The sequence below is a fragment of the Melospiza melodia genome, chromosome 8 (assembly GCF_035770615.1).
Source record: "Melospiza melodia melodia isolate bMelMel2 chromosome 8, bMelMel2.pri, whole genome shotgun sequence".
NCBI classification, from domain to species: domain Eukaryota; kingdom Metazoa; phylum Chordata; class Aves; order Passeriformes; family Passerellidae; genus Melospiza; species Melospiza melodia.
The window spans coordinates 11,525,245-11,548,858 of NC_086201.1; the positions used below are offsets into that span (position 1 = coordinate 11,525,245).

The 23,614-nt window shown below is 40.5% G+C and overlaps 1 protein-coding gene across 4 annotated transcripts in view; it reads left to right on the forward strand.

The window, feature by feature from the left end:
• The window catches only part of CLASP1 (cytoplasmic linker associated protein 1), a 170,674-nt gene that overhangs the window by 86,297 nt on the left and 60,763 nt on the right, over positions 1-23,614 (forward strand). For 3 of the 4 annotated variants that reach the window (XM_063161787.1, XM_063161788.1, XM_063161789.1), the window contains exons 15-21: positions 87-146; positions 871-948; positions 2,773-2,940; positions 3,695-3,744; positions 4,910-5,080; positions 13,840-13,947; positions 16,866-17,033. In XM_063161787.1, coding sequence (XP_063017857.1) covers positions 87-146; positions 871-948; positions 2,773-2,940; positions 3,695-3,744; positions 4,910-5,080; positions 13,840-13,947; positions 16,866-17,033 — 803 coding nt within the window. Of the gene's footprint in view, positions 1-86; positions 147-870; positions 949-2,772; positions 2,941-3,694; positions 3,745-4,909; positions 5,081-13,839; positions 13,948-15,427; positions 15,455-16,865; positions 17,034-22,139; positions 22,248-23,614 lie in introns of all 4 variants that reach the window. The other variant, XM_063161786.1, reaches the window with a different exon arrangement.

A 23,614-nucleotide genomic window follows, 5' to 3' on the forward strand; every position in this document is an offset into this window, starting at 1 on the left:
GTTGTTCAGAGTCAGCTATGGCAAAGCCAGTGTGCCCCAATTAACTTAAACTCAGCATTTCTTCTCTTTCTTCTCTCTCCTCTCAGGCGCTGCTTTGAATTTTTAGACTTGCTGTTGCAGGAGTGGCAAACACACTCCTTAGAAAGGTAAGTTCTGAATGAATACCAGTGGGTTTGTTCTGTCCTATTTATCTGGAGAGAAAGAGATAATTTCCTGGGTCATTCTGGAGAAAGGATCATTAGGAGAGAAGACCATATTAGGTAGCTGTATTAGAGATGTTTTTGCCATCCAAAAGAGGCACATATGTACACACGTTGTTTGTTCTGTAGTTCTCTCAGAGTTTGGTGGGTATGTCTCCTATGCCAGCCTTGGAAAACCTGGCCGAGCAAATCTCTGAACTCAATAACTTTTGTTTAAGAATTTTTTTTTCCTTTTGCACCCTGAAGTGAGATGATGAGGTAAAATCTGCTGCATGTCTTATCAGGACACCTTCTGAGACTTCTAAATTACTTTAGACTAGTGACCAGTTGAAGTAATTGTGCAAAGAGAGACTGGGACACAATTCCTTAGCCCTAGACTGCACAAGACTATTTAGGGCTTAGGAGACTGTTCTAGAATCCAGGCAGTTTGGATAGCTAAGTAAATGTCTATGAAGGATGCTGCTTGCTGTTTCCTAGACAGCAGTGTGGATGAAATAAAACTGACTTGTAAGAATAAATAAATAAAGGACACAAAAGATCCTTGATGGAAATGAAAGGATGTGGTGAACTGTTTGTTCTCAGAAACCAAGGCAAAATCAAATTAGTAATTTCTTTATAAGTGTGCCACATCTTTTTGAACTGCTGGATAATGTTTTCTTTCTTATTTCAGACACATATCAGTGTTGGCTGAAACAATAAAGAAGGGAATTCATGATGCAGACTCTGAAGCCAGGATAGAGGCAAGAAAGTAAGTGGAAGCTGTCGTTGGTGTCTCTTCTTCCTCCCCTTCTTTGCCCCTGTTTTGTGAGTCAGGGATACTGCATGGTTGAGACAAAAATCCAGTCAAGATACATTCTCCTGACTACCCAGTTGGTGGAAAAAAGAGAGGCTGAGGGGTGACCATTCTGTACAGTTCCTTGAGGAGGGGAAACAGAGAGGGAGGTGCTGATCCTTTCTTCCTGTGATCTGGTGATAGACAGGTGGGAATGCTTTGAAACTCTGACAGGAGAAGTTCTGGCTGGACATCAGGAAACATTCCTCTACCAAGAGAGGGGTCAAACACTGAACAGAGTTCCTACAGAAACCTGTTTCAGGGGCACTTGGACAATGTTCTTGACAACACACTTCAACTTTTGGTCAGTTCTGAATTGGTCAGACAGCTGGACTAGATGTCTCTTATAGGTCCCATCCCACTGGAGTAGCCTATTCTATTGTTATTTGCTACTCTTGAAATCAAAGTCCTTGTGCTAGTACGCTGCTGGTATCCTAAATTAAGGTAGTATTTTATGACAGTGAAAAAAAATTGTGTATATCTATAGGAAATTTTAATATTTGCAATTGATTTTATTCTTTTGAAGATCTTATGCATTTCCATCGATATGATCATACTTACAGTAGTGTGCTGTGTACCAGGGTCGTGCTTTTCTGAACAGAACTACAGGAACGTTTTTCTGCAGAAAGAGGATAGTGTAAAACATAAAAACAATGAATAATAAATTTTATTAATCTAAATGCTGTGTTTTAAGCAGTGGTGTTTCACAGTAGGATGCTTAAATCCTTTTGAGAGGCAGCATGTCCATCACTGAAAATTACAGTAGTCACTGAGACTTCACAGTGGGTGACTAGTTAAGCTGAATAGACAGCAAGGAGAATGGCATGGGACTTCAGAGAGCATGCTTAATTCTCCCTTCCCATGTTTATTCAATAGTAGTGTGGCTGATTGTGAGACAGAAATTTGTTTTCTTCAGTGATGTGAGAGTGCATGTGGCTTCTCTGAGGACTGGCTGTCACACACAAACAATTCTTGATTCATTTGATCTGATGATCTTACTCTTGAACTGCCCATTAGTTGCCTCTTGAAAAGTACTGAGAGTCTTCATCTCCTTTGTGCCTCAAGAGTGAATGGTGTTTAGCCATCAGACAGGAGGTTTGGACCATAGAGGAATTCTTCCCTCATCTTAAAATGCTCTTTTATTTTCATCATGGCACTGATTTGAAGTGCACGTGAGCATCTCTTTCCTTTTTCTTGTTGGTTTGTTTTTTGTTTTTTTTTTTCCAAAAAGACAGGCAGCATCCTCAGCTCAGTACAGAGACATGTCTCTGCAGCATTCTTGGGGACCTGTTGGTTAAACTTAAGGAAGGAAACAGCAACTGGTGCTTTCCTGAATCAGGCCCATTCATGTGTGTTCTGCCTTTGGCAGGTTTTGAAGTAGCTGCTGCACACCCAGTCCCAAACTAGTGTCAGTCTGGTGGGCCTGCAGTCTCCCGTGTGCAGTAGACAGCTGGGGGGATGAGGGCTTCTTCCCTAATGCAGCTTTGTTGGCTACTCCTGCTTTTACAACACATGCACCAAATGGTTCTTTTATTTGGTCTGTCTTTGTGCAGCTGTTTGAGCAACACAATGGTTGAAAAAGTTGTTTGTCTTAAATGTGTCAGGGCAGTAGGTGCTTGGAAATGGCTGGGCATTGGCCCCACTGATGGGGATATAGTGGGAAGGGCTCTGGCTGTGCCTTTGTGCCACAGCCCCTAAAGCGTGACCAGGGTGTGTTCACAGTGCTGTGCCTCGTTCCAGGTGCTACTGGGGTTTCCACAGTCACTTCAGCCGAGAGGCAGAGCATTTGTACCACACCTTGGAGTCTTCCTACCAGAAGGCCCTGCAGTCCCACCTGAAGAACTCTGACAGCATCGTGTCCCTGCCACAGTCGGATCGCTCCTCCTCCAGCTCCCAGGAGAGTCTCAAGTAAGGCTTTGTGTCACTGCCTCTGCATTGAACTGAAGGGAGCCATCACATTGCTTTGGCTCATCTGGTCATTATTTGGACTCTACACTTGTTACTCCAAAATAGATTTGTTTGTTTATTTATTTATTTGTTTGTTTTTATCCAACACTGTATGAACAACAAAACCCTGTACTGGCTTTAAAATATAATCATTATTTTGACTCCATAGATAATTTTCTAGGAAGTTATTTGTGCTCAGCAGATACTGTTAGTTATTCCTTTCAGGTGCTTTAAAACAGTTCTTAGATTGAAGTTCTGCCTTTAGCAGAGGTGTAAGTCTGTCTCTTTCCAGATAAAAGAAAAAAAATGAGTAAATTAAACCTGGGTTGTAACTTATGTCACTCCTATGTTGAATGTATGTATTTTATCTACTCTCAGATATACAATCAACTTAGACTCCAAATCTGTATGGTTTAAGTGTAAGACCTGTATGAAAAATATCCATAACTTACTGGTGTAAATTTTAAATCTACAAAAAGTGTTCTTAAAAATTCTTTTTTTTTGCACAAATAATGTGAGTACTAATTTATTTCTTACTGCTTTTATAAATAATTTCGTGGTGGTGCTGCATTCTTAAACAACAAGCTTTGTAGTTTATTCCTGCATATAAATAATTTCCTATTAGCTTAGTTGTGTGCTGATGGAACAGAATTGTACTGATCTTAGTGACTGAGATATAAGTTTTGTTTTAATAAATGTTTGTATTAACTTCCAGCCGTCCACTCTCTGCCAAAAGAAGTCCTACTGGAAGTACAACATCAAGAGGTGAGAACAGGAGCTGGAAAATGTGCTTAGGTGTTGCTGAGGAAGTGTGACATTGTGATAATCAAAAACCAGCTTTGATCACTGTTTACTGCTCAGTAAAAAACAGCAGCTCAGAATGTAGAAATCTTAATTACTTTTGGAATTTACACCATATTCTGTGCATCAGCTGCTGATAAAATAATGCTTTTAAAGTAAGTTAGTAAATCAATAATTTCTTACGCCTGAAGGGAAGCCCAAAAAGCCTTGAAAATTGTAGCCAAGGTATGCTTTGTAATAGCTTGAATAAACTGCTGCTGTTGCTAAGACATGCAGCTACATAGTCTAATAATGCCTTCAGTTTTACAATTTTTGTTATTTATTCTCTGTGGTTTCAGCACTTACTGGAGGTGTCTGCACACAAGTCCTACAGTGTTAATTTCCATCTCATTGCTAATCTGTTTTTCTTGTCAGATGGAATATTTAGGTACAGCTTTTCTGTCCTATGTAAATGCAGACAATAATCTAAATAATACATTTAATATAGAATATAATAGACAAAACTTTGTTTGTAAATGCTAAGCTGCCTTTTACACCTGACCAAGGTTGGGTTCTGGCTGGTTTGTCTGTAACTACTGAGACCTTTGATTCAAGGAGATGTTGCTGTGTAACCTACTTGACTGTGCACACAAATGCATGTTTGCTTGCAGCTGAGTAGTCAAGCTTCATGCTTAAGAGGGTGAGCATCAACAAGTGATGGGAACAACGATCCTCATGAGAAGATGAGGTGTTGGGAAGGAAGTTATTAGAACCTGGACTGAAGGACCTGCAGGTCTGTTTTGGCCAGCAACTCTCACGTGCCAGTGATGGGTACTGTGGTTGAACTTTCCCATCTATACTCTGTTAGAAATTTCTTTTTACTGGCCTGACAGCCTTTTTATCTTATCATTTAAGCTTATAGAACTTGATAAAGTTCTTAGAGGTAGTATCCAGGGCAGCATTGATGAAATATCTTTGCAGGCAGCGTGGGGAAGCCCACATTGCCCTGATAAAGCATTCTTAGTTGAGGTATTTCGGTGCCAGCAGGGAGTGTTAAAAATAGTACTTTAAACTGCTTGTCAGGCTCTTTAAAGCACACAGCTCAAAAAATTAATCTTCTTTATTCTGGATCTCCCACTCCCATCTGCAGCATCTACAGTAAGTACAAAATCTGTGTCAACACCAGGATCTCTGCAGCGATCCCGCAGTGACGTCGATGTGAATGCAGCAGCTAGTGCCAAGTCAAAAGTGACGTCTGCTGGAGCATCCACCCCCTTCAGTTCTGCTGCAGCCTTGCCCCCAGGGTCATACGCATCACTAGGTAAATCTGCTGTTCTACAATTGCAGTTAGCTTCCTTTAGTGCCTCGCAGTTTTATTGGAATAATAAACTCTGACTAGAAGAACGTGCCTCTGAGATAGTTACCAGCTCTCCAGGATCAGTGTGTGATCTCTTGCCCTTTGGGATTAAGGAAAAAAAATATACAGCTGGACTGACTTGAAGCAACAGTTTTGAATTGTGTAATAATCTGCGTCTCACAGATTGAGGACAATGCTACTCAATTCCTTTTGACATGTTCCCCTGTCTCTTTTCCTTCTTTTCCTTCTCTCCTTTCCTGAAACTGCTTTTCCATTGTTTTATGCTTTGAATAGTACATCTTAGTTGAGTTTGCTCCCTTTCCGTTTCACAAAGGAGAAAGATGGAGAAGCTAAGAGGAGGTCAGCCTTGCCATGCCATCAGACAGGATATAAGTATCTGCTCCTTAAGCTGACTCTTTGATTATAGGCACATGCCACATTATTCCCTCAGAGCATTGTGTATCTCCTTCAGGTGTCTCAGGGTTTCTTAAAACAAACTTTGCATTGGATCTTTCTCTCCTGGAGTTGCCATCGAGGGAGTCACAGAGGAGGAAATGCAAGGCAGAGATTGACATCGTGTTTGCTGAGCTTCATCTCAGTTGGGAGCAGAGCTGATCATCTGAGCTCCTTCCTCATTCTGCTGGTTTCACACTAATCTAATCCCAGACTTGTCATCGATCTACCTTTACAATAGGGAAGAAACTCAGGGGTCTGTGCTCTTGTTTTAAGCTGTGTACATTGTCTTCACTGAGAAGGGTTGAGGAGTTTCTTCTTTTAATGTAGGAGATTTGCTCTTTAACCTGTTAAAAAGCAAGTGGTGAATTATATAGGGATGATTTTTATGGATTCGATTTTCAGACAGGTTTCTTTCACATCTGAAATGCTTTACCTTGGCTTAGGTGTGTTGGCTGTATTCAGTTCAGAAGTTGAATTCTTACTCGGATTTAAACTGTTCTTACTTGGTTCAAGATGCAGATACATTCCAGTGGAAGTGTAATTACAGAACGTGAAGTTGATCCCATGATGGTGGGCTTACAGATGCAGTCACTTTTTGAGTTGTGCTGCACTCTGGCTTCAGTGGCTACACTGGCTTCAAGCAGTCTTGTTTCATAAGGAAGAATGAAGGGGGAGGAAGTATCTACTTAGAGCTGCCTTGGTCCTTGAAGCTTAGAGACTGAATCCAGTGTCAGTCTTGTTCTTTAACCAGGCTCTAGGAGAAAAGTTCACTCTTAAGTGATGCAAGCATGGCTGCTCCTGAAGGATCCTGCTTCCTTTTTAGCTAGTAGGGACATTTATCACCTGCACATTCCCATGAGAAAAATGATGAGGCAAACAATGAAAATGGAGTTGGGCAAAGGTTGGTTGTTGCAGGAGGGAAAGCCTGCAAGTGTTTTTTTCCGATACATTAAGGTTTGATTTGCTGCTTGGTCCAACTTTTTTCATTTCTTTAATTGTATTAATTTTTTTTTTCATATTTATTTAGCTAATATATAGTGCCCACTTCTGTTGATGTTACTGATTTTTCCCTATTAACCCTGTCCTTACTTTTCTTTAATTTGCCTAAAGATGGTACAACCAGTAAAGCCGAGGGTAAGCAGTCTGTGTGTAACTGAGGTGTGTCCACAGTCGTACTGCCCTACCTGGTCTCTGTTCTCAAAGTGTTACCTGGTTCTCATCCATGTTCACTGGTGACCTGCATGAAGTGTTGCATGGTTGTCCTGCTCATTTTGATGCCATGGGGTATTCTTCACTTTCTCTTTGAGCTCCTCCCTGCTAAAAACCATTAGTCTGCTTTTATGACTCTGGTCACTAAGTTATTATGTGGGTTTCTCTATTTAAAGCTCTGCTTTTGGTTCAAGGTGACCTGTGTATGGACTAAAAAAAACCTCAACCAAAAAAAACCCCAAAAAACTCCCAAACAACACAAGGCTTGTGATTTCTTTTCTGCTTGATGTGTAAAGGTTTGCTGTGTTTTTCCATCCAAAGCTCAGGTCACAACTGCCAAATGCTTTCAGGAAGAGACTGGGCAGTGAGAGAATTGAATGAGATGATCACATGGCAGAAAAATGAGGACAGTAAACAATGATCTCTAGGGAAGGAATATTTAGTCAACCTCTTTAAACCTGACCTCTCTCTTTTTGTTGTTAACTGTCTGAGTGAGATGGCTTACACCAAAGACAGTTGGAGGAAAGGCTTTTTATACTAGAGCACTGAGCCTGCAAGTTTGGGAAGGATCCCAGTCTGTTTTTCTGGCTCGTTGTCAAAACTTGTTCTTTATTTCTTATTTCTTCAGCAAAAAAAGATCACTGGGAAATTACTTTTTCTGAGCTAGACAGGAGTTGGAAACAAAAATGTTTTCTACACAGAATGGAGATACCACACTCTGCAGCAAAGCCTTTTTTTTCCCCAGTGCAAGTCTCTTTTCAAGGGATCTATTACTGTCTTGTGGGACTGTGCTCATATCTTTGATGGCTGCTTGTATTTGGATGTGGTGGTCTGAAAAGTGCCACTGTGCTGTTGTGACATCTGTGTTATTTTCTTTACTGTTAGTGACGCATTGATTTATTATTTGGAAGAAAAGGTCTGTACCATTTTTGGAAATGGTACTTAGTGTTGAGAGAGGAGCTACATCTCATCTTGAGCAGGAAGTATTTGTGCTTTGTGATCTGTCAGTGATAAGGAATATGAAGTTGACCTGAAACCTGTATTTCTAAATCAGTCATGAGTTAAGTTAGATGAAAATTCCAAGTTGTTGTAATAACTGATCTCTTTTATTCTTACTTTTTTTTTTTAATTGTTGACTCTTCTCTTTTGTTGTCTTAATTCTCAAACCTATCTATTTTTGACCTACATTTGAAATGTTGAGGGTTTAATGTTTTACAAGAAATACCAGTTTTCAATCCTCTCCTTGGCTGTAATAATGTTTGCAGAGGCCTGTTACAACAGCTGTCCTGTGCAATACCTCTATTTTTAGTTTATTAAATACTTTATTGTCATGATGCAAAAGGGTGGGAGTTTTATTTGGTTACTGTTTTCAATTCAGTTACGTTAGGAACAGATTGAATTTGGTAAAAATCTGTAATAGAAACCAGCAAGTTGCTTGGGGCAGGGAAGATTGAGATGAACTTTCAGAAACTGAGTTTGCTATCCCCTCTGTTTTAGATACTAAGTCTTATCCCTTCTTTTTGCTGTAGGATACTCTCTTCTTTGATGACGAGGATCAGGGAGAATTAAAACTCAGTACACTATAGTAGCTAGAGTACTTCAAGAATGAGTTTAATCATTGTTTGAAACTCTTCATCTTTTTCCTTTGAGGTAGTTGAGACAAAAAACCCTTTATTCAGGATTGAGTGTCCTTCACTCAATAATGAAACTGAGTAAGGTCTTCTGCCAACTCTGTGATCCTGCAAATTGAGTCAGGAGCTGCAGGGAAGATAGAACTTTGTATTCTTGACATAAATGTAAAAATTAAGAGGGTGGGGTTAGAAAAAAAACATCCTCTTGCTCTGGAAACAGAAGGAAACAGAACATAAAGCGGAAATGTCATCTACATTTGTGCTCCTGTGGTTTGTTGTGGGTTTTTTGCAGGTCACCAGTGAGTAATTTAAGAGAAAATTCCTCTGTTATTTTGTGTGGTTCAGCTTGACATTAAATCTGCAGTCTGGTTCCCATCATGGCTTTGTGTAGCTACATTGTAAAATCCTGCTCATTCCCCTCAGCTGGGTGCCAGCATTGTGTAGACTTGGCCATTCCCTTCTGCTTTGCCCTTGGTTCTCCTCACGGTTTGGTTTGGAGTCAGGCAGCTCAAACAAAGGAGCAAGATAGAGTAGGTGATGCCTGTGCAAGAATGCCAGCTAAGAGCTGAGTATCAGTCCTTTGGTTTGAAGTTGTGACATCCCAACAATTGGCAAATGCTGTAGGAATGCACCTCCTTATGGAAAGGTAGGTGAGTCTGTATTCCAGTGAGCCTTGTGCAGGTCTTCATGCAGTGCACAGATGTGCCTTGATTGCCCAGACTCATGAATGGGGATCTTCTGAACTGCATTAAGAGCTTTACACACAGAAAGAGATAAACCTTTACAGTCTTGATCTTCACAGCTAGTGCTAGGGAGGTGACCCTTGTGCCTTGTTTGTTATACCTGATTAAAAGGAAAACATTAGAAAAGTTTCTGCATATTTTATCATGAAACAGCTTTTCAAGTAATATTTTAAAAGGCTGCATAATACTTTCATAATTAGAATGGTTCAGAGCATTTGTGTTACCTTTTTTACAAAGCAAGCATGAAGTCAAGCCCTTCAGACAAAACCTTTCTCCAAAAGGGAAAGCATAAATGCTGGTTTGACCTGCGACAGGCAAGCTCAAAACAAAATCAACAGTTTGCAGTCAGAGGCAAAATTTTTCTGGTGAGTACTCAAAACCATTAAAGGCAATAAAATGGGGCTTGTTGCAGTTTTCAGATAACTTAGTCTCAGGTGTGCACCTTGAGTGCATTATCAAAGGCTTTAGGAGTAACACAAGTTGAAAGAAATCATCATTCCTGTTTTCTACTCTGCCTTAAAGCTCTCCCTTGTCCTTAAGAGTGAGGCTTGATTCAAAGTCATGGCTGACAGTGGTACCTTACACAAAATTGCTCAGGTAGCAGGCTTTTTGCTTTTCTTGCTCCATCCCTTTGCAACTGCTGAGTTGATTTGGCTGTGTTTGTTTGTGTAGGGTGAAGTGTTCACTGAGCCCTCTGCTTTGGAGGGAGATCTCGTGTAAAACCCTGAGGCAGCACAGCCTGATGGTTTCCAATAAGGATCAAGTGCCTCTCAGGGAAGATCATTGTGCAGAGTCAGGTCTTTTTAACATTGGAGAATTGCTAAACATGTATAGAAACCATTCTGATGGAAGTTACAAAGTTCTTTAAATATTATCTATGTTTTTAATTGATCTCTGTGTGTCTCTCATGTCCATGTGTTATTTAGCAGGGGCACAGCTAGGGCTAGAGGCTCTTTCAGGAATGTTTTTCTCCAAGTGGGGCAAAACCCCCAGTGCTGAGTAACATAAATGCATGAATGTGATCCCTGGAGAGACCATCATTGCCCCAATGTGTCCATGTATAACTTTTATGGTTGTAGATGTCCCTGTTCACTGCATGGAATTCATTAAAGTGAGTTGTGAGGCTGTTGCATACCATTTCTAGACTATTTGAAAACCATTTTCTTCAGTGTCATATGCAGACTGAGTGTCACATAGCCTTTGGCTGTTCTGTGCACTGGGGGTGGGGATGCTGCAGTATCCACCCAGAGGACTCAACCTCACTGCCAGGTGAAGCCTCTTGTAAAGCAAAAATGTTATCACAGAATCTTCCTTAATTTGTTCCTCTTCTGAAAAAAACAAAACAAAACAACCTTTCTAGGTTTAGGCATTTGTTAGACATTTCAGGGTTGATTCTGAACCATTGTTCTAAAAACGACAATAACTTTAAAAAATAAAACCAAAATCTCCTAAAAATCCAGAAATGGTTTCTTAACACAACACGTTTATATGGAATCTTTCAAAATCTTTTCTGTACCAACAACAGTGTGTCACATGTCAAATTTAGATCAAGGGCTTTTTTATGGAAATAGTTTCATGGTTTTTGGAAACCATGTTGGGGCAGTCTTTATCTGTTCCTTTGCTGTGCTGTTGTTGTTAGCATGCAGAAATACTTTTAAAGCAGCAGAAAAATAATGGTTGTGAAATATGGATTGCTACATCTGTAGTTTGAACTAGATATGGAAACAAACCCACTTGAAAGCAAAGAAGTTTTGGGAGGGGAGGTGTTTGCTTGAATTTAAGAACAAGAAACATTCTAAATAGCTTACTTGATATTATATTTCCAGTTCTGCTTGAAATGAGTTTTTCTGTCTGGTTTAGAATGATAGAGATAAAGCCACACACATGGTCCTATGTGCAAATAACTCTTGGATGTGAGTGCAGATTTTTGTTTTCAAATGAAATTCCTGGGGAATGTAGAAGCCACATTTGTGTTGTATGGATTAGCTACTATATATGCATGTTGTACTTGGTATAATATATATTAAAAATCTATTTGCACAATGCAAGTCCAATGCAGTGTTAGTTCAAATGCTTGTCAGCATTTTTTGGAGGATGGGAAAATCTGTATCAGTGTTTGGACTCTGTTCTTACTGTGGAAGAACAACTCCTCTCACAGGGTTCTCTCTGACACCCAATAGGCCTAAATCAGTGTGCAAATGTACCAGTCCTAAAGGAAGCAGAATTTTGTTTCTGGACATTTGTTCATTCATTTACAAACTGCTGAAATTGGTAGGAATCTGTCCACCAGCCCTCGGGGGTTTCAAAATAGGTCTGAATTTTCTTCTTCCAGTCCTGTTGATAATCACAAAACATTAACATTAATTAATGTTAATTAAGTTTGTATTAGTTATGTTTAATTTTTTAAGCCCCTAGAAATGGTTTCAGAAGCTAGTCTCAGTTTCTCTTTATATATTATTTTAGACTTAGTTTTTCTTAAGTTGGAAAAGTCACGCATCTTATCCCTGTTTTCCCCTTCTTAGTCACCTGTTGATGAAGATACAAGAAAGGGGGAAAAAACACCCCAAATTTTGTAGTTGCAGAAAAATCCAGAAAATTTTGTGGGTCTTAAGTGGCCTTTGTGTAAGATGAGACATCAGTCTCTTCTCACCCATTCTTGGCCCATGCACATCACTAAATGTGTCTTCCAGTACTGCCTGTTACTGTGTGTAGTGTTGAATTTCAACTTGATTTCCCCCTAGGACTTCCTGCAATGCCAAGGCCTCCCAATGGCCTTCTGGAAGGATGTAAATGAATTCCATTGCTGGTTCCTAAGATGGTCAGGTTTAAATTCTTGTCTTACTGTGATGCCTTCCTGACAGAAGTGAAGGGAAGCCTTGAGGTTTCTGAGAGGAGCGCGATGTCTGCCTGCCTGCCTTGGAGCCTGTGTCAGGCTTTGGGTCCACCTCATTAACAATTGACAGGGTGGCTCTGCTCACCTTTGTGGAGCTGTGCCAAGCTTGCACGGGGTGGGATCTGGCTGGCAGAGAGCTCTAGAGTTTGCCTCTGGCAGTGCATCAGGCTGACCCTTTGTAAGGGGCGAGAATGCCCTAGAGCAGAGGAATCTGCAGCCTTGCTTGTGGTGAAGAAGACATCAGCAGCCAGTTTTAAGGCAGTTGGACCCACAGGGGTGTGCTCAGAGCTTGTTCAGTTGAGACAGTGGTAAAAAAGTTTTGTTTGTGTTTTCCCAGTTTTCTGCTGATGATTCCTTCCTTGTCTATAAACACTTGTTTGAATGTACTTCCCTGTACTTTGCCTACTCAGCTCTTCTAAAGCTAGGTGCTGGTGGAGAGGTTTGAAGTAGAGCTGTCTTGTAGGCTTTTTTCCTTGCAAACAAATTTGCCCTTTCTTCTCAAAGTTAGGCATCTCCTTGTCACTTTGGGTCTAGCAGAAGCTTTCAGACCATGTTATGAATATTTTGAGAGCTCAGAGAAGGAACATAGCTCCCAACCGCTCTGTCTGGGCTGCTTGCCATTGTCTTGTCCTGCATGTGTGCCTTATGTGAAGTGGGTTTTTTTGGGTGGGAAGTGTGTGTTTCCCTGTTCATATATCTCTGTATGCTTATGGTGGAGACAGAGGGCAGGAGATGAGTATCTACAACCAGTGGGTGCAGTTGTCTAGACGTCTCTTACCTGCTGTGGGTTTTTTCCTTTCATTATTGTGCCTGAGACTGGAAGTCATCCTCTGAATGCAGGATAGTGCTGGCATGAGTCCTGAGAAAAGAACTTCAGTCTTGGCTAAGAACTGACATGTGGAAAAGTATTGATGGAGGCTTTCTTTGTGTTACTCTTAATTATCATTTCTTTCCCATTAACTAGAGACAGATAATTGAAGCATAGCACTGGAAAGAGCATTCTGTAGGAAACAACCGTACCCCAGGAAGGGGATGAACTGATGACCCTGTAAGCTTTCCTAGCTCAAATTTCAGTGGCTTTTCCATGAGGAAAGGACAGAACAAGGACTGAGAACACTTTGAGACTTTATATCCATTCTCTGCTTAAATAAAGAGAAGGCACACAGAATCTATTTTCCTCAACACTGATTATGTTAAATAGGGCTCTCCATTACAAGTAAAGTTGCACTGATCTTGGATAAATATGAGGGACCTGTAAACAGCAGGGAAAATTCAATGAGCCTGAAATAAAAGTGTGGTCAGGCTGTGTTGACAGACTGTCGCAGGAGTGCCTGCCAGCCTGTGCAGGTGGAGCAGGATATAAAGCACCAGACAGCTAGTTGGAAATCCCAGCGATGGAATTTGGGAGGGCATCTGTCACACCTGTCTCTGAAAGGGTGATCACCTTGTCAGAAAGTAATAATTTGATACAGGAAGCTGCATTTAGGAGGCTTGAATTTTTTTTGTTGTAGATCCTTTGTTAAGAAGCTACTATAGAACAGGAGCAAAGGCTATGGAGAGGTAATATTTTTTAATTAAACTGGCTGATAGCATTACAGAAAGCAAAGAAGGCTTTGGACTATGGGCTGTGGCTGTTTCCACTCCCTCCCCTGCATCTCAGCCAGCCTAATAAAAGGTGTTGCCTCTCCGAGTAAATTTCTTTTGTACCCTGGCTAATTGTGTGCATAGCGCGTTAGACGCTGCCTTTGTGAGAGCCTTGCTAACAGTGTGCTTGTGTTTGCATCCCCGCAGGCCGGATCCGCACGCGGAGGCAGAGCTCCGGCAGCGCCACCAGCGTCACCTCCACGCCAGCCGACACCCGGGGCCGCAGCCGCGCCAAAGTGGTGTCCCAGTCCCAGCGTAAGGAGCCTTCATTCTCGGGGCAGCAGAACAGAGTTACTCATGTGTTTCTCTTGAATTGCAGTAGCACCATCAGAGAATTGGGCTCCCTTTGGACAAATGCAATCCCACCTAGCCAGTGTGTGCTCCTGCTGCCAAACAGGGCCCCAAGTCCCAGTGCTTAATTGTGGCCTTCTTTTACCAGTTGTGCAGCAGAATTTCGTGTCGCTGTGATGTGTAGCTCTAAATAACTGGCACTGTGTCTTGCTGAGACACCCTCTGTGCCTGTAGCTGACTGCTTACCCTGCCAAGCCTCTCCTGCTTATGTGACTCTATTTTTGTATGTGTGAACACGTGAGCTGTCTAAAATTAATGGGGTTTGGCATCAGTTGAAAATAGGACATTACCTATTTTGTGTAGATATGGGAAAAAGGGTTCTGCTTTGATTCACGTGACACATCTGCGCTCTCTGGCTTCCTGGCAAGGCATGGTTTTCTCCTAGGAGCCACACATATGGTGCTGCTGCATATTTGTCATGTGTATCTGAGGAGAATTTTGTCACTCAGACTTTAAAAAGAAACTGGAGGGAATGAGAAACTCCCTGTTATGAGGACCTTCAGCCTTGTGAATAGGAGATTGGGTTTGTGAAGGACCTGTCTGTTCTGAGGACTTGTCTTGCTTTGTACCCCTATTTGAAAGCCCTTCTCTGTTCATTCTTTCATTGCTTTGCTCTGTCATGCTGGAGGGTTGAAAAAGCTGTTTATAGCCTTGTGTTAGACTGGGTGATCTGTCTAGAAAGACATAGTATATTGAGCATGGGGCCAAATGGAAATCTTTACATTGAGGTCATAAGGATATATCTGGGCTTTGGGATGCTAATGTAAATTGATTTCTTCAGTGTTGTACTTAGAACTTATCCAAAGCCAGAAGTCACCTTTTTTCTTAGTTTGGAGAAAAATGGTCAGACCAAATGAGACAAGTCTCACAAGTATTTAAATAATAGTTATTCTTTAAAGATTTCAAAGATTGTGGACCTAATATTTCTATATAATGCCTTATGAAGATTTCAGGTGGTCATTTTTGGACCTGCTGTCTTGGTCTAGTGTTTGCTGAGTTTCTCAACCAGATGTGATCTTTATCCTTAAACAAATGTTGCATGGAATTATTTACAAATTTAAATATGTTGAATTGGTCACATAACCAGATTTTCCATGCCCACCCAGTGGATAACCATGTTGTAATTTCACAGACTGGGCTGGGGTGCAGTTTAGAGCAGAGCTTGGGTCTTGGTTGACATTTTGCTGAGAAGTTGGTCAACCTTGGGAAGTTTAGTTGCATCTGCGCATTAACTCACTGCATTCTGCAGAGCTTTAGGAGTGACATGTTTGTAAATAAATCTGTGTGTATTGTGTATAGCACAAACCGCATGCTGAACGCTGTATTGTCTTGCTGTCTTTTAATCCACTTTTTGCCTGTCCCTTGGTCTGCCCTCATAATCAAGGATCCAGATCAGCTAATCCTGCTGGTGGTAAGAAACATTTTCCCTTTCTTGCTTTTTCACCTTATTTCCTTCACATTTTTTAACTGCTAAGCTTTTAGCTTTCCTCATTCTCTCCTAACTGTAAGACGTAAAAGCATTTTGTTGAAGTCATAAATCAAAATGTGTATGGCAGGGGACTTTGCTTTCTCCCACTAATCAAACATGGTAAAGCATATGTTCTGATGTCAAAGCTGGCTCACTGCTGCAGCTTGAACTCCAGGGGCTGGATTCTTGTCTCAGTTACTTCAGTGTATCTCTGCTGACACCAGTGAGGTGACTCTTAGGTCATGGTGCTGTGTGGAAGACTGGCACCTGTCACTTTGGGGTGGGGAGAATGGAGCTGGCATCTCATACAGTATTGGAGTATATTTGATTGGTTCAGAATGGCTCTGGCCAAGAAATTGGAGGGGACAAGTAACTTCATATATGTGCCATGGTATTGTTCATTATGCTAAAAGAATTCCCTATCTTCTTACATTAAGACAGAAGAAAAGTTTTGTTGTACTCTAGTTGTAACAGTATTTGGAAATGAAATTTTTCTGAGATGTAAGATGCATTTCAGCAAGAAATCAATGTGAATATTAGTTCAAAATGTGAGCTTGCCTGAGTATGCTCTTGCAACCCTTTCAAATATACTTTTCCAGGCTGTTTCAGCAAATAAATTTAATGTCAGAAATAGTAATGACAACAGCAGATTTTCAGGGACTCACATACTCATTTCTTAGAAGAAATGTAAAGTTGCCATGAACTATTCAAACAGGCCAACTATTCAAGTTGCTAAAAATTTTTATTATCTGAAAAAGAAATAACTTAGGTTTAACCAGCCAGACCTAAGTAAGCCAGCTTCTCTGTGAATGTGATGCTCATGGGATTTATCCATTATTGTGCTGATCTGTTCAGATGTGGTGGGTATTTTATTTTCCTTCGCTGAATTATTGCAGGAAAGCAATGCCACCACTGCAGTGTAGCACAAAGGTGCCTGAGCTGATTTGCAGCAGGTGACCTGTGCCAGAAGCCAGGGCACTGCAGCACAGCTCTGCACACAGCCTGGTTGGGGTTGCTTTATGAGGAGGTGAGGCAGCCTGTAAATCCTTTGCTGCTGCAGCAAGGCTGCCCCAGCACCTCTACAAACTCTCCTAAAGCCAGCTAGGGTGTTCATACACTGCAGTGTCTGCTTTGGGCTTGATCTTCATGGGGAACAGAGGGTTCCTGATGTCAGTGTTCATTGTCCACGGGCTTTTCTCAGTCCTCTTGAAAGCTTATAGGGAACACTCCCATTAGTTTTCTGAGGGATTTGGATTAGATTCTTACGTAGAGTTGACTGTGTTCCAGTTTTGCTGTGTGTTTAAAATCTTGGGGGATTTTAATTGTTTGTTCCTCGTTTCTGGTTCTCTCCTAGCTGGTAGCCGGTCTAGCTCTCCGGGTAAGCTCTTAGGAAGCTCCTATGGTGGCCTGAGCAGTGGAGCATCCCGAGTCCAGGCAGTGCCATCATCCTCAGAGAAGCGCAGCAAGATCCCGCGGAGCCAGGGCTGCAGCCGGGAGACGAGTCCCAACAGAATAGGCCTAGGTAAGAGCAGTCACTGCAGGGACCTGCTGCCCATGTGCCTCAAGGAGGGGCTTGCCTCGGGGCTGGGGAACTGTTCATGTTGCTCTTATTCTTCTGGGTTTTTCAGCTGACAAGTTAATGTGATTGTGGTTTGTAGGAGAGTAATTTCAATTTTCCAGGTTGAGCTTATGGTTTCAAAGTAAGCCTAAAGATGTCATGATGTGTTTTCTGTTTGAAATTCAACATGAGCAATTTTATTAGATCAGGAAGCAAGAACAATTGTGAATAACCATCAGAACAATGAGACCTCATTTAAGCTTATTCCTAAAATGAGTTGAGCAATCTCTACAGTCACATGGAATCAAGGGCAAAAAGTACCTTCTTGGATTATTTTAGAAATTTTGCATTTGAAATGGTTTGCTTCTCTCATCCTTAATATCCTGGCCACGTTCTTAGAACACATTTTAGACTTATGTAGTAATTGTTCTGCTTTTGATACTTTTGTCTCAGTGACTGTTATGTAAATATTCTGTAATAGTTTCTTTTTTTCAAATTTATCAGCAGACTTTTTTTTTAAGTCAGGTAAGTAAATATCATGTATATAAAACTTTATGTATCTGAGTTGAAGTGAAAAGGTATTCATTGTGCTGCCTGAACATTTTCGTTTTTAATATAAATTCTTTTATAAGTTTGAAGCTAATGTAGAAGAACATTTTAAATCATACTGATTCTAAATTATTTTTATCTCTAGAAACTTTACCAGTAGATTAAAATTTATTGAAATTGTAGCCTTACTGTTGGCAGTTAAATTTGTATCTATTGCCTTAGCAATTGAGCTGCATCTTTATGCAGAGAAGGTCGTTAATAAAGAACTATTTTATTCATTCTTTCCAGTATACTGAAATGAGTTTAAAGCACCTGAGTGTATATGCCATTATGATTCATAAAAAATACTGCATATTCATTGTGACTGCTTTTCCAAATTCAGTGTTCTTCTCATGTCTGATCTATTTTATGGGCTCTGTATGAGTACATTATGCTTTTCTGTTCGTTGCTTTGAAAATGTAAAGTGCCTCCCAAACACTAGAGGTAATTGTTCTGCTGTCACTGTGTAGAAGAGCATTGTTTTTTAGGAGGAAGCAAAGAATGGTGGATGGTACCATCACACATGCTTAAGCTGATCATCATACTGTGTGGTTTGAGTTGAAACATTCTTGAGCACCTGAAGGGAAATTGCCTTGTGTAGAATCCTCACTCTTGGGTTGCCTGCTTTCAGGTATATTACAGGAGCCTTAAATTCTTTTGAAAGAGTAGTTTGTATAATTTCTCTGATGTGCTCCCTGAGAACATAATTAGTGCTTGTTCTTTGAGAGTGGGAGAGAGATCTGACATGTATCAGTGTGTGGCTTTTACCTATCACCCCCAGGTTGGTGGACACAGCCTGGGTTGAGCTGTTATGGTAACAGGAGTGTCTGACACTTTACTGTTCAGATGCAGAAATTCTTTCTATTTATTGGATTTTTAAAGTTGCAATACTGACCCAGATGGAGATAACTTTTGAGCTGTCAGCTATATACCATTATTCCATTGTACTTATGACTTTATGACATAGTAGCTAACAGTACTTTATGCTTTTTTTATTGTGTTGCTTCAGTCTCTATATTTTCTTGATATTTTATTTTGTTTGTTCATTTCATTAAATAAACTCCCACTCACCTTGATTCCAAATACAGAAACCATCCCCTGGGGTTTTTCAGGCTCTCCTGGGGCAGTAGCAATAATAGAGCCCTCTGCATGTGGATGCTGTTAGCATTAGTACCTTGCTGCTAGCTTTGATTTCCATGATGACTACAGGTATCCATGAAGTAGATTCCTTCTGTGTGCTGGGAAGCTTGAAGAAGATTTTGTTTCCCCAGAGGCAGTGCAACAAGGAACATTCAGTGTTCTGAGGTCCTGTGTGGTCACCTGTATGTCTCTGCTTGTGACATTTCAGTTTTAAGCCTGCCTCTGCTGTCTGCTCAGTGAGTTTTATAAGGGAAGGAGGAGTGCAGTCCATTTAATCTTGAGCATTTCTTTGGGCTCCTTGAAGGAGATCTTGTGCTCAAACAGATGATGTCCATTTCCCATGGATTGAAAATTATCAGCCTGAAGTTAATTGTGCTGGGTGCTCTGCAGATCATGTGGCATAGCTGGATCTGAAAGAAGTGAGAGATCCAAAACAGCCATTCTCCAAAAAGTGGTGGAGCAAGCACAGCTGCCCATCAGCTTCATGCAGCAGCACTATTTCTGTTGGGGTTATGCTGTGTACGTTCATTGGAAACCTGCAGGCAGTTCTTGACTTGCCTTGCCTGGGTGTTCCCCACTGCAGAGCTTTCCTTTGGCTGTTTGGCAGAATTTCAGGCTCTTTAAAATGCTGCTATTGATGTAAGAAAGCGTCTGCTGATTTTTAGTCTCCACTTAAGAATCATTAAAATTCACACCCTAATGAAATACCAGTTTCTTCTGGTAGATTGATAAACAGGGGCACTTTCATGTTCTGCTGGGGATATTTGCATCTGCTGGGTTCCACTGGCATAAGACTGCTGGATAGTGTGTTTTAATAATGGTGGGAGCCATGTCTAAGTGCTCTGACTTTCCAGGTGAAATTGGTAACAGTACACATTACAATGTTGGAATATTATTGGAAACAACTCATCCTTGTCTTGTCCTAGACTTTCTCACAGCAGAGCTGGCTGTGGACACACTGTGTGCTTTCATGCTGCCTACTCCTCTTAATCCATTTTGCTACTCATTCACTTGATTTCTGTCCAGCTTTTGGGGATTGAGAATTCTCCAATTGAGACTTCGTCAGTCTTCTTTGCTTTTGCTCCCTGCACTGCAGAGACAGGCTGTGACAGTGTGAGAGACTTAGCTAAGTGACAACACTGCTGGCCTTTACTACTGGCAGTGTCTAAAGGAAATAGTCTGAGTAGCTAATACAAAATCTTCTTTACACAACATGGTGATGAAAATGTGGGGCAGGTGCCTGGGAGTCCACAGCAGACTCATCCTTCAGTGTTTTTCAATCCTTTAATTTTTTTTCCCTTTATTTTCTTTTGTATCCAGCAACATGCAATCCTTTTATTTGACCATTAATCCTGAAGTACCCAGTGTTTGGCTTTGGTTATTCTGTTTGTGCAGTCAGTATTATGCTTCATCTGTAGCATTGTCCTACTAGTGTAGGACAATGCAATTAAAGTGCATTTTCATCCTATTCATGCTGCTGCTGTTAGCTGGTATGGAAGGAGAATCTGTTGTGTGCATCCAAAATTTTTGTAAGCATTCGTATCTCTCCCTCTCTAAAGAGCCTTTACTGTTTTAGTACGGTTGTATTATAGAAAAGATGGGCAGATCTTCTCTGTTTAAGAGAAATGACTGTTTGTGCAAACCTGATGTGAAGGCTGCCGTTATTTACATCTAAGCATGAGACCCAAGAATGAGAAGTTCGCTTCTAGAGAGTCTGCAATTTCAAACCAAGTATTTGTGTGGAGAACTTTAGTGTTACTCTTACCTGTAGTTCACTTGTCAGCTCTTTCCCTTGTACATCTGAGATGGGATTATTGTACTCATGAACCCTAATTTCATCCAGCTCTTATAATTTAGTCTGTCTTACTTATTGTAAGACCATCTAAGTCACTATCATTAGACATTGTGGTGATCTAATCAGCTTGGTTCATAGCTCATCTCACGTTGTCTGACATCAGAGGTCAACCATCAGAACCATTAATTCATCACAGAGATATGAACTTGGTTTTGCAAAACTGGGAGGGATTTGACAAAGCAAGAATCTGGCAGAAGACTCTATTTGAATTTTAAAACCTAAATATGAAGGTTTCTATTTTGTTCTGTACTGTTTTGCTTGAAGGACGCTTCAAGGATGTGAGAGCACTGAAGCACTGTAGAGGAACTTCAGCTTGAGTCTAGGCATTTAAATTCTGTATACAAACCATACAAACCAAATAGAGATTTTTAAGAATATATATATATTCTGAAGCATGCAAATGACATAGTTTTTATAAAAATGAGGGTACAGTCAAAGTGTTAGCACCCTCATGTTCATGCATATGTACCTCTGCTGTGTTGTCACTGAAGCTGGCAGATTAGGTTTTACTCTGTGCCTGAGAAAATTCCTCTGTGGCGGTTCCTGAACACTTGAAATATGCTACTGCCTTTTTAAAACAGCAAGGGAAATCCCTCTTGTCATTAAATTCTTCTGACAATTAAGAAGCTGGGTTTTGCCCTAAGAAAATATTGTATTCTTCATCAGGCATAAATCTTACTAAATGACTTTCTGCAAGAATTTTTGAAACATTCAGAGTCTCAAACATATGCAAGCATGTAGGGTTTTGTACAAGTAAGGAATATAGTTTAAAGCTCCCCTGAAGTGTGCATAAGCCTCAAACTGTGTGCATATAAAATTGTAAAGATAAACTTCTAGAAATGTCTGAGGAGCAGAAGTTAGCTTCTGTTAAATATCTGAAGCTGCCGCTCTCTTCAAATTCAAATCACTTTTTAACCTGTCTTTCAGGTATTCAGGTTCTAAATATTTTTTCCCCAGTATCTTTCATTAGAGAAAGATATCTCTGCAAGTCTGTGCAGTACTCCTTTTTTTTCCTTAGGATATTTGTTCAAAACAACTCTCCCTGTGAAAGGCAAATCTATGTAAAAACATCGTATCGGTATTAATTACTTAAAGAAATTTTTCTCTGCTCATTTGTTCCAGAAGGGTGTTTATTTTAAAATGAAGGAAGAAATATTCCGGAAGGGTTTCTTTCAGCCTCATCTCTTTTGCAACAGTAGAGCTTCCCTAAATGATTGAAGATTCCTGCTCTACTTGAATAACAAAACTTGGATTGCTTAAGAAAAAAGCAGACTGTCAGCCAGACATTAAGGCTGCTGAAATTTCACATCACAAGCACAGCTCAGCATGTAAGGTAGTTGGTTTGTAAAGAGCCTGAGCAGGCAGCTACAAATTGTAATTACTAATGTAATAATTACCATAACTAACAGAACTGTGACTTGACTTTGAGCTTTCTGTCCTCATTAAACTTGTTCACCTTCTCTGAAACTCTCCATGCTGCATGCTAGCACGGAGCAGTCGCATCCCCCGACCCAGCATGAGTCAGGGGTGCAGTCGTGATACCAGCCGTGAGAGCAGTCGAGATACAAGCCCTGCTCGGGGCTTCCCTCCACTTGGTGAGTACATGTAGGCATTGGAGCTTTAAGGGTCAATATTTTTTTTCCTTTTTCCCTTGTTGTGATTACCCTTTCAAGACACTGCTAGGTGGAATGAGCTCTTTTCTGTCCTCTGGATTCCTGACACTCCCCGTTTCCAACCCCGTTTTTTTTCCCCCTTCTGTTTTCTTCTGCATGCTTCAATTCTGGTTCTCAGCACTTCACTGTTAGCAGGGAAATAGCTTAGTTTGAACTTTTGCAATTTTTAGTTTGATTGAATCAGCTTCTATTGGGCTGCTGTGCTTCGTTTAATCACACTGATGGAAATCTATGGGAGGGCAAGCCTGGATTTTCTAGGTCACACTGAAGTAGTTTTTGTAGCATTGTAGCCTGTTGTTGAGTGACTCAATTATTCATGATTGGATTTTCTTACAGCTAGGTACAGTTACAGTATATAATTTCTATCCTGAATCCTCCAGTGGAGATAGCAGCTCTCTTTTTGTAGAGGTTTTACAGGATAGTCAATCATCAGTTAAGTTTTACATGCTGTGGGAAGCTTTGTCAGGCAGTGTAAAACCAAGGAAAGACTGAGATTTTAAAGGAGCATCATGAAACTGCAGTTAAAGTGTACAGTACAAATAGAAAATCTTATTACACTTACCATATGCAGGAGTTTTTCTGCACAATGCTGAATACAGCAAGATAGTTAATGTTTCTGATCAAATGCCATATCATATGTTCAACCCAATACATTACTTCTTGTATCAAAACTTGTCATCTCAGACATGAAATACAGTAATCTCCAGGCTCTCTTCATTTATGTAGTAATTCAGTGAAGAATGGTGTTACAGTATCTATTTTGCACATAGTGACAAAATACAGTTATATGATGTAATGTGTAAATGGAAGAGATCATAAGTTTTAATATTGGAGAAGCTTTTGGGTTCAATGACTTCATTATATTGAGCTATGAAATAATCTGTTTTACATTATTATCTCAGCTTCTGCTGAGAAATGGAAGGAGTTCAACTTTGCACTCATAACTTGGTTCATAGCTCTTTAAGATAAATAGATGAACATTTTATTGATTAAATGAGGCTGATTTCATACCAGATCTAGAAAAAGGCAGTAGATCCATAACTGTAGCTTATTTTTATAGTTAACCTGCCTAGCTTTAATTTTGAATGAAGCTTTTTTCCTCCAGCCAAAATGTATAAGTAGGCTGGATTTCAGTATTAATTTGTCAGTGTTGTATGTCACTGTGCTGTGTTTTGTTTATTTTATTGAAAATACAGTCATTGAAATACTGCCTTGAGCCCTTGTTCTGAAAAGCAAATGCAGTGTATCAGAACCACAGTTGGTGTGAGCTTTGGACTTCTACCAGGGCT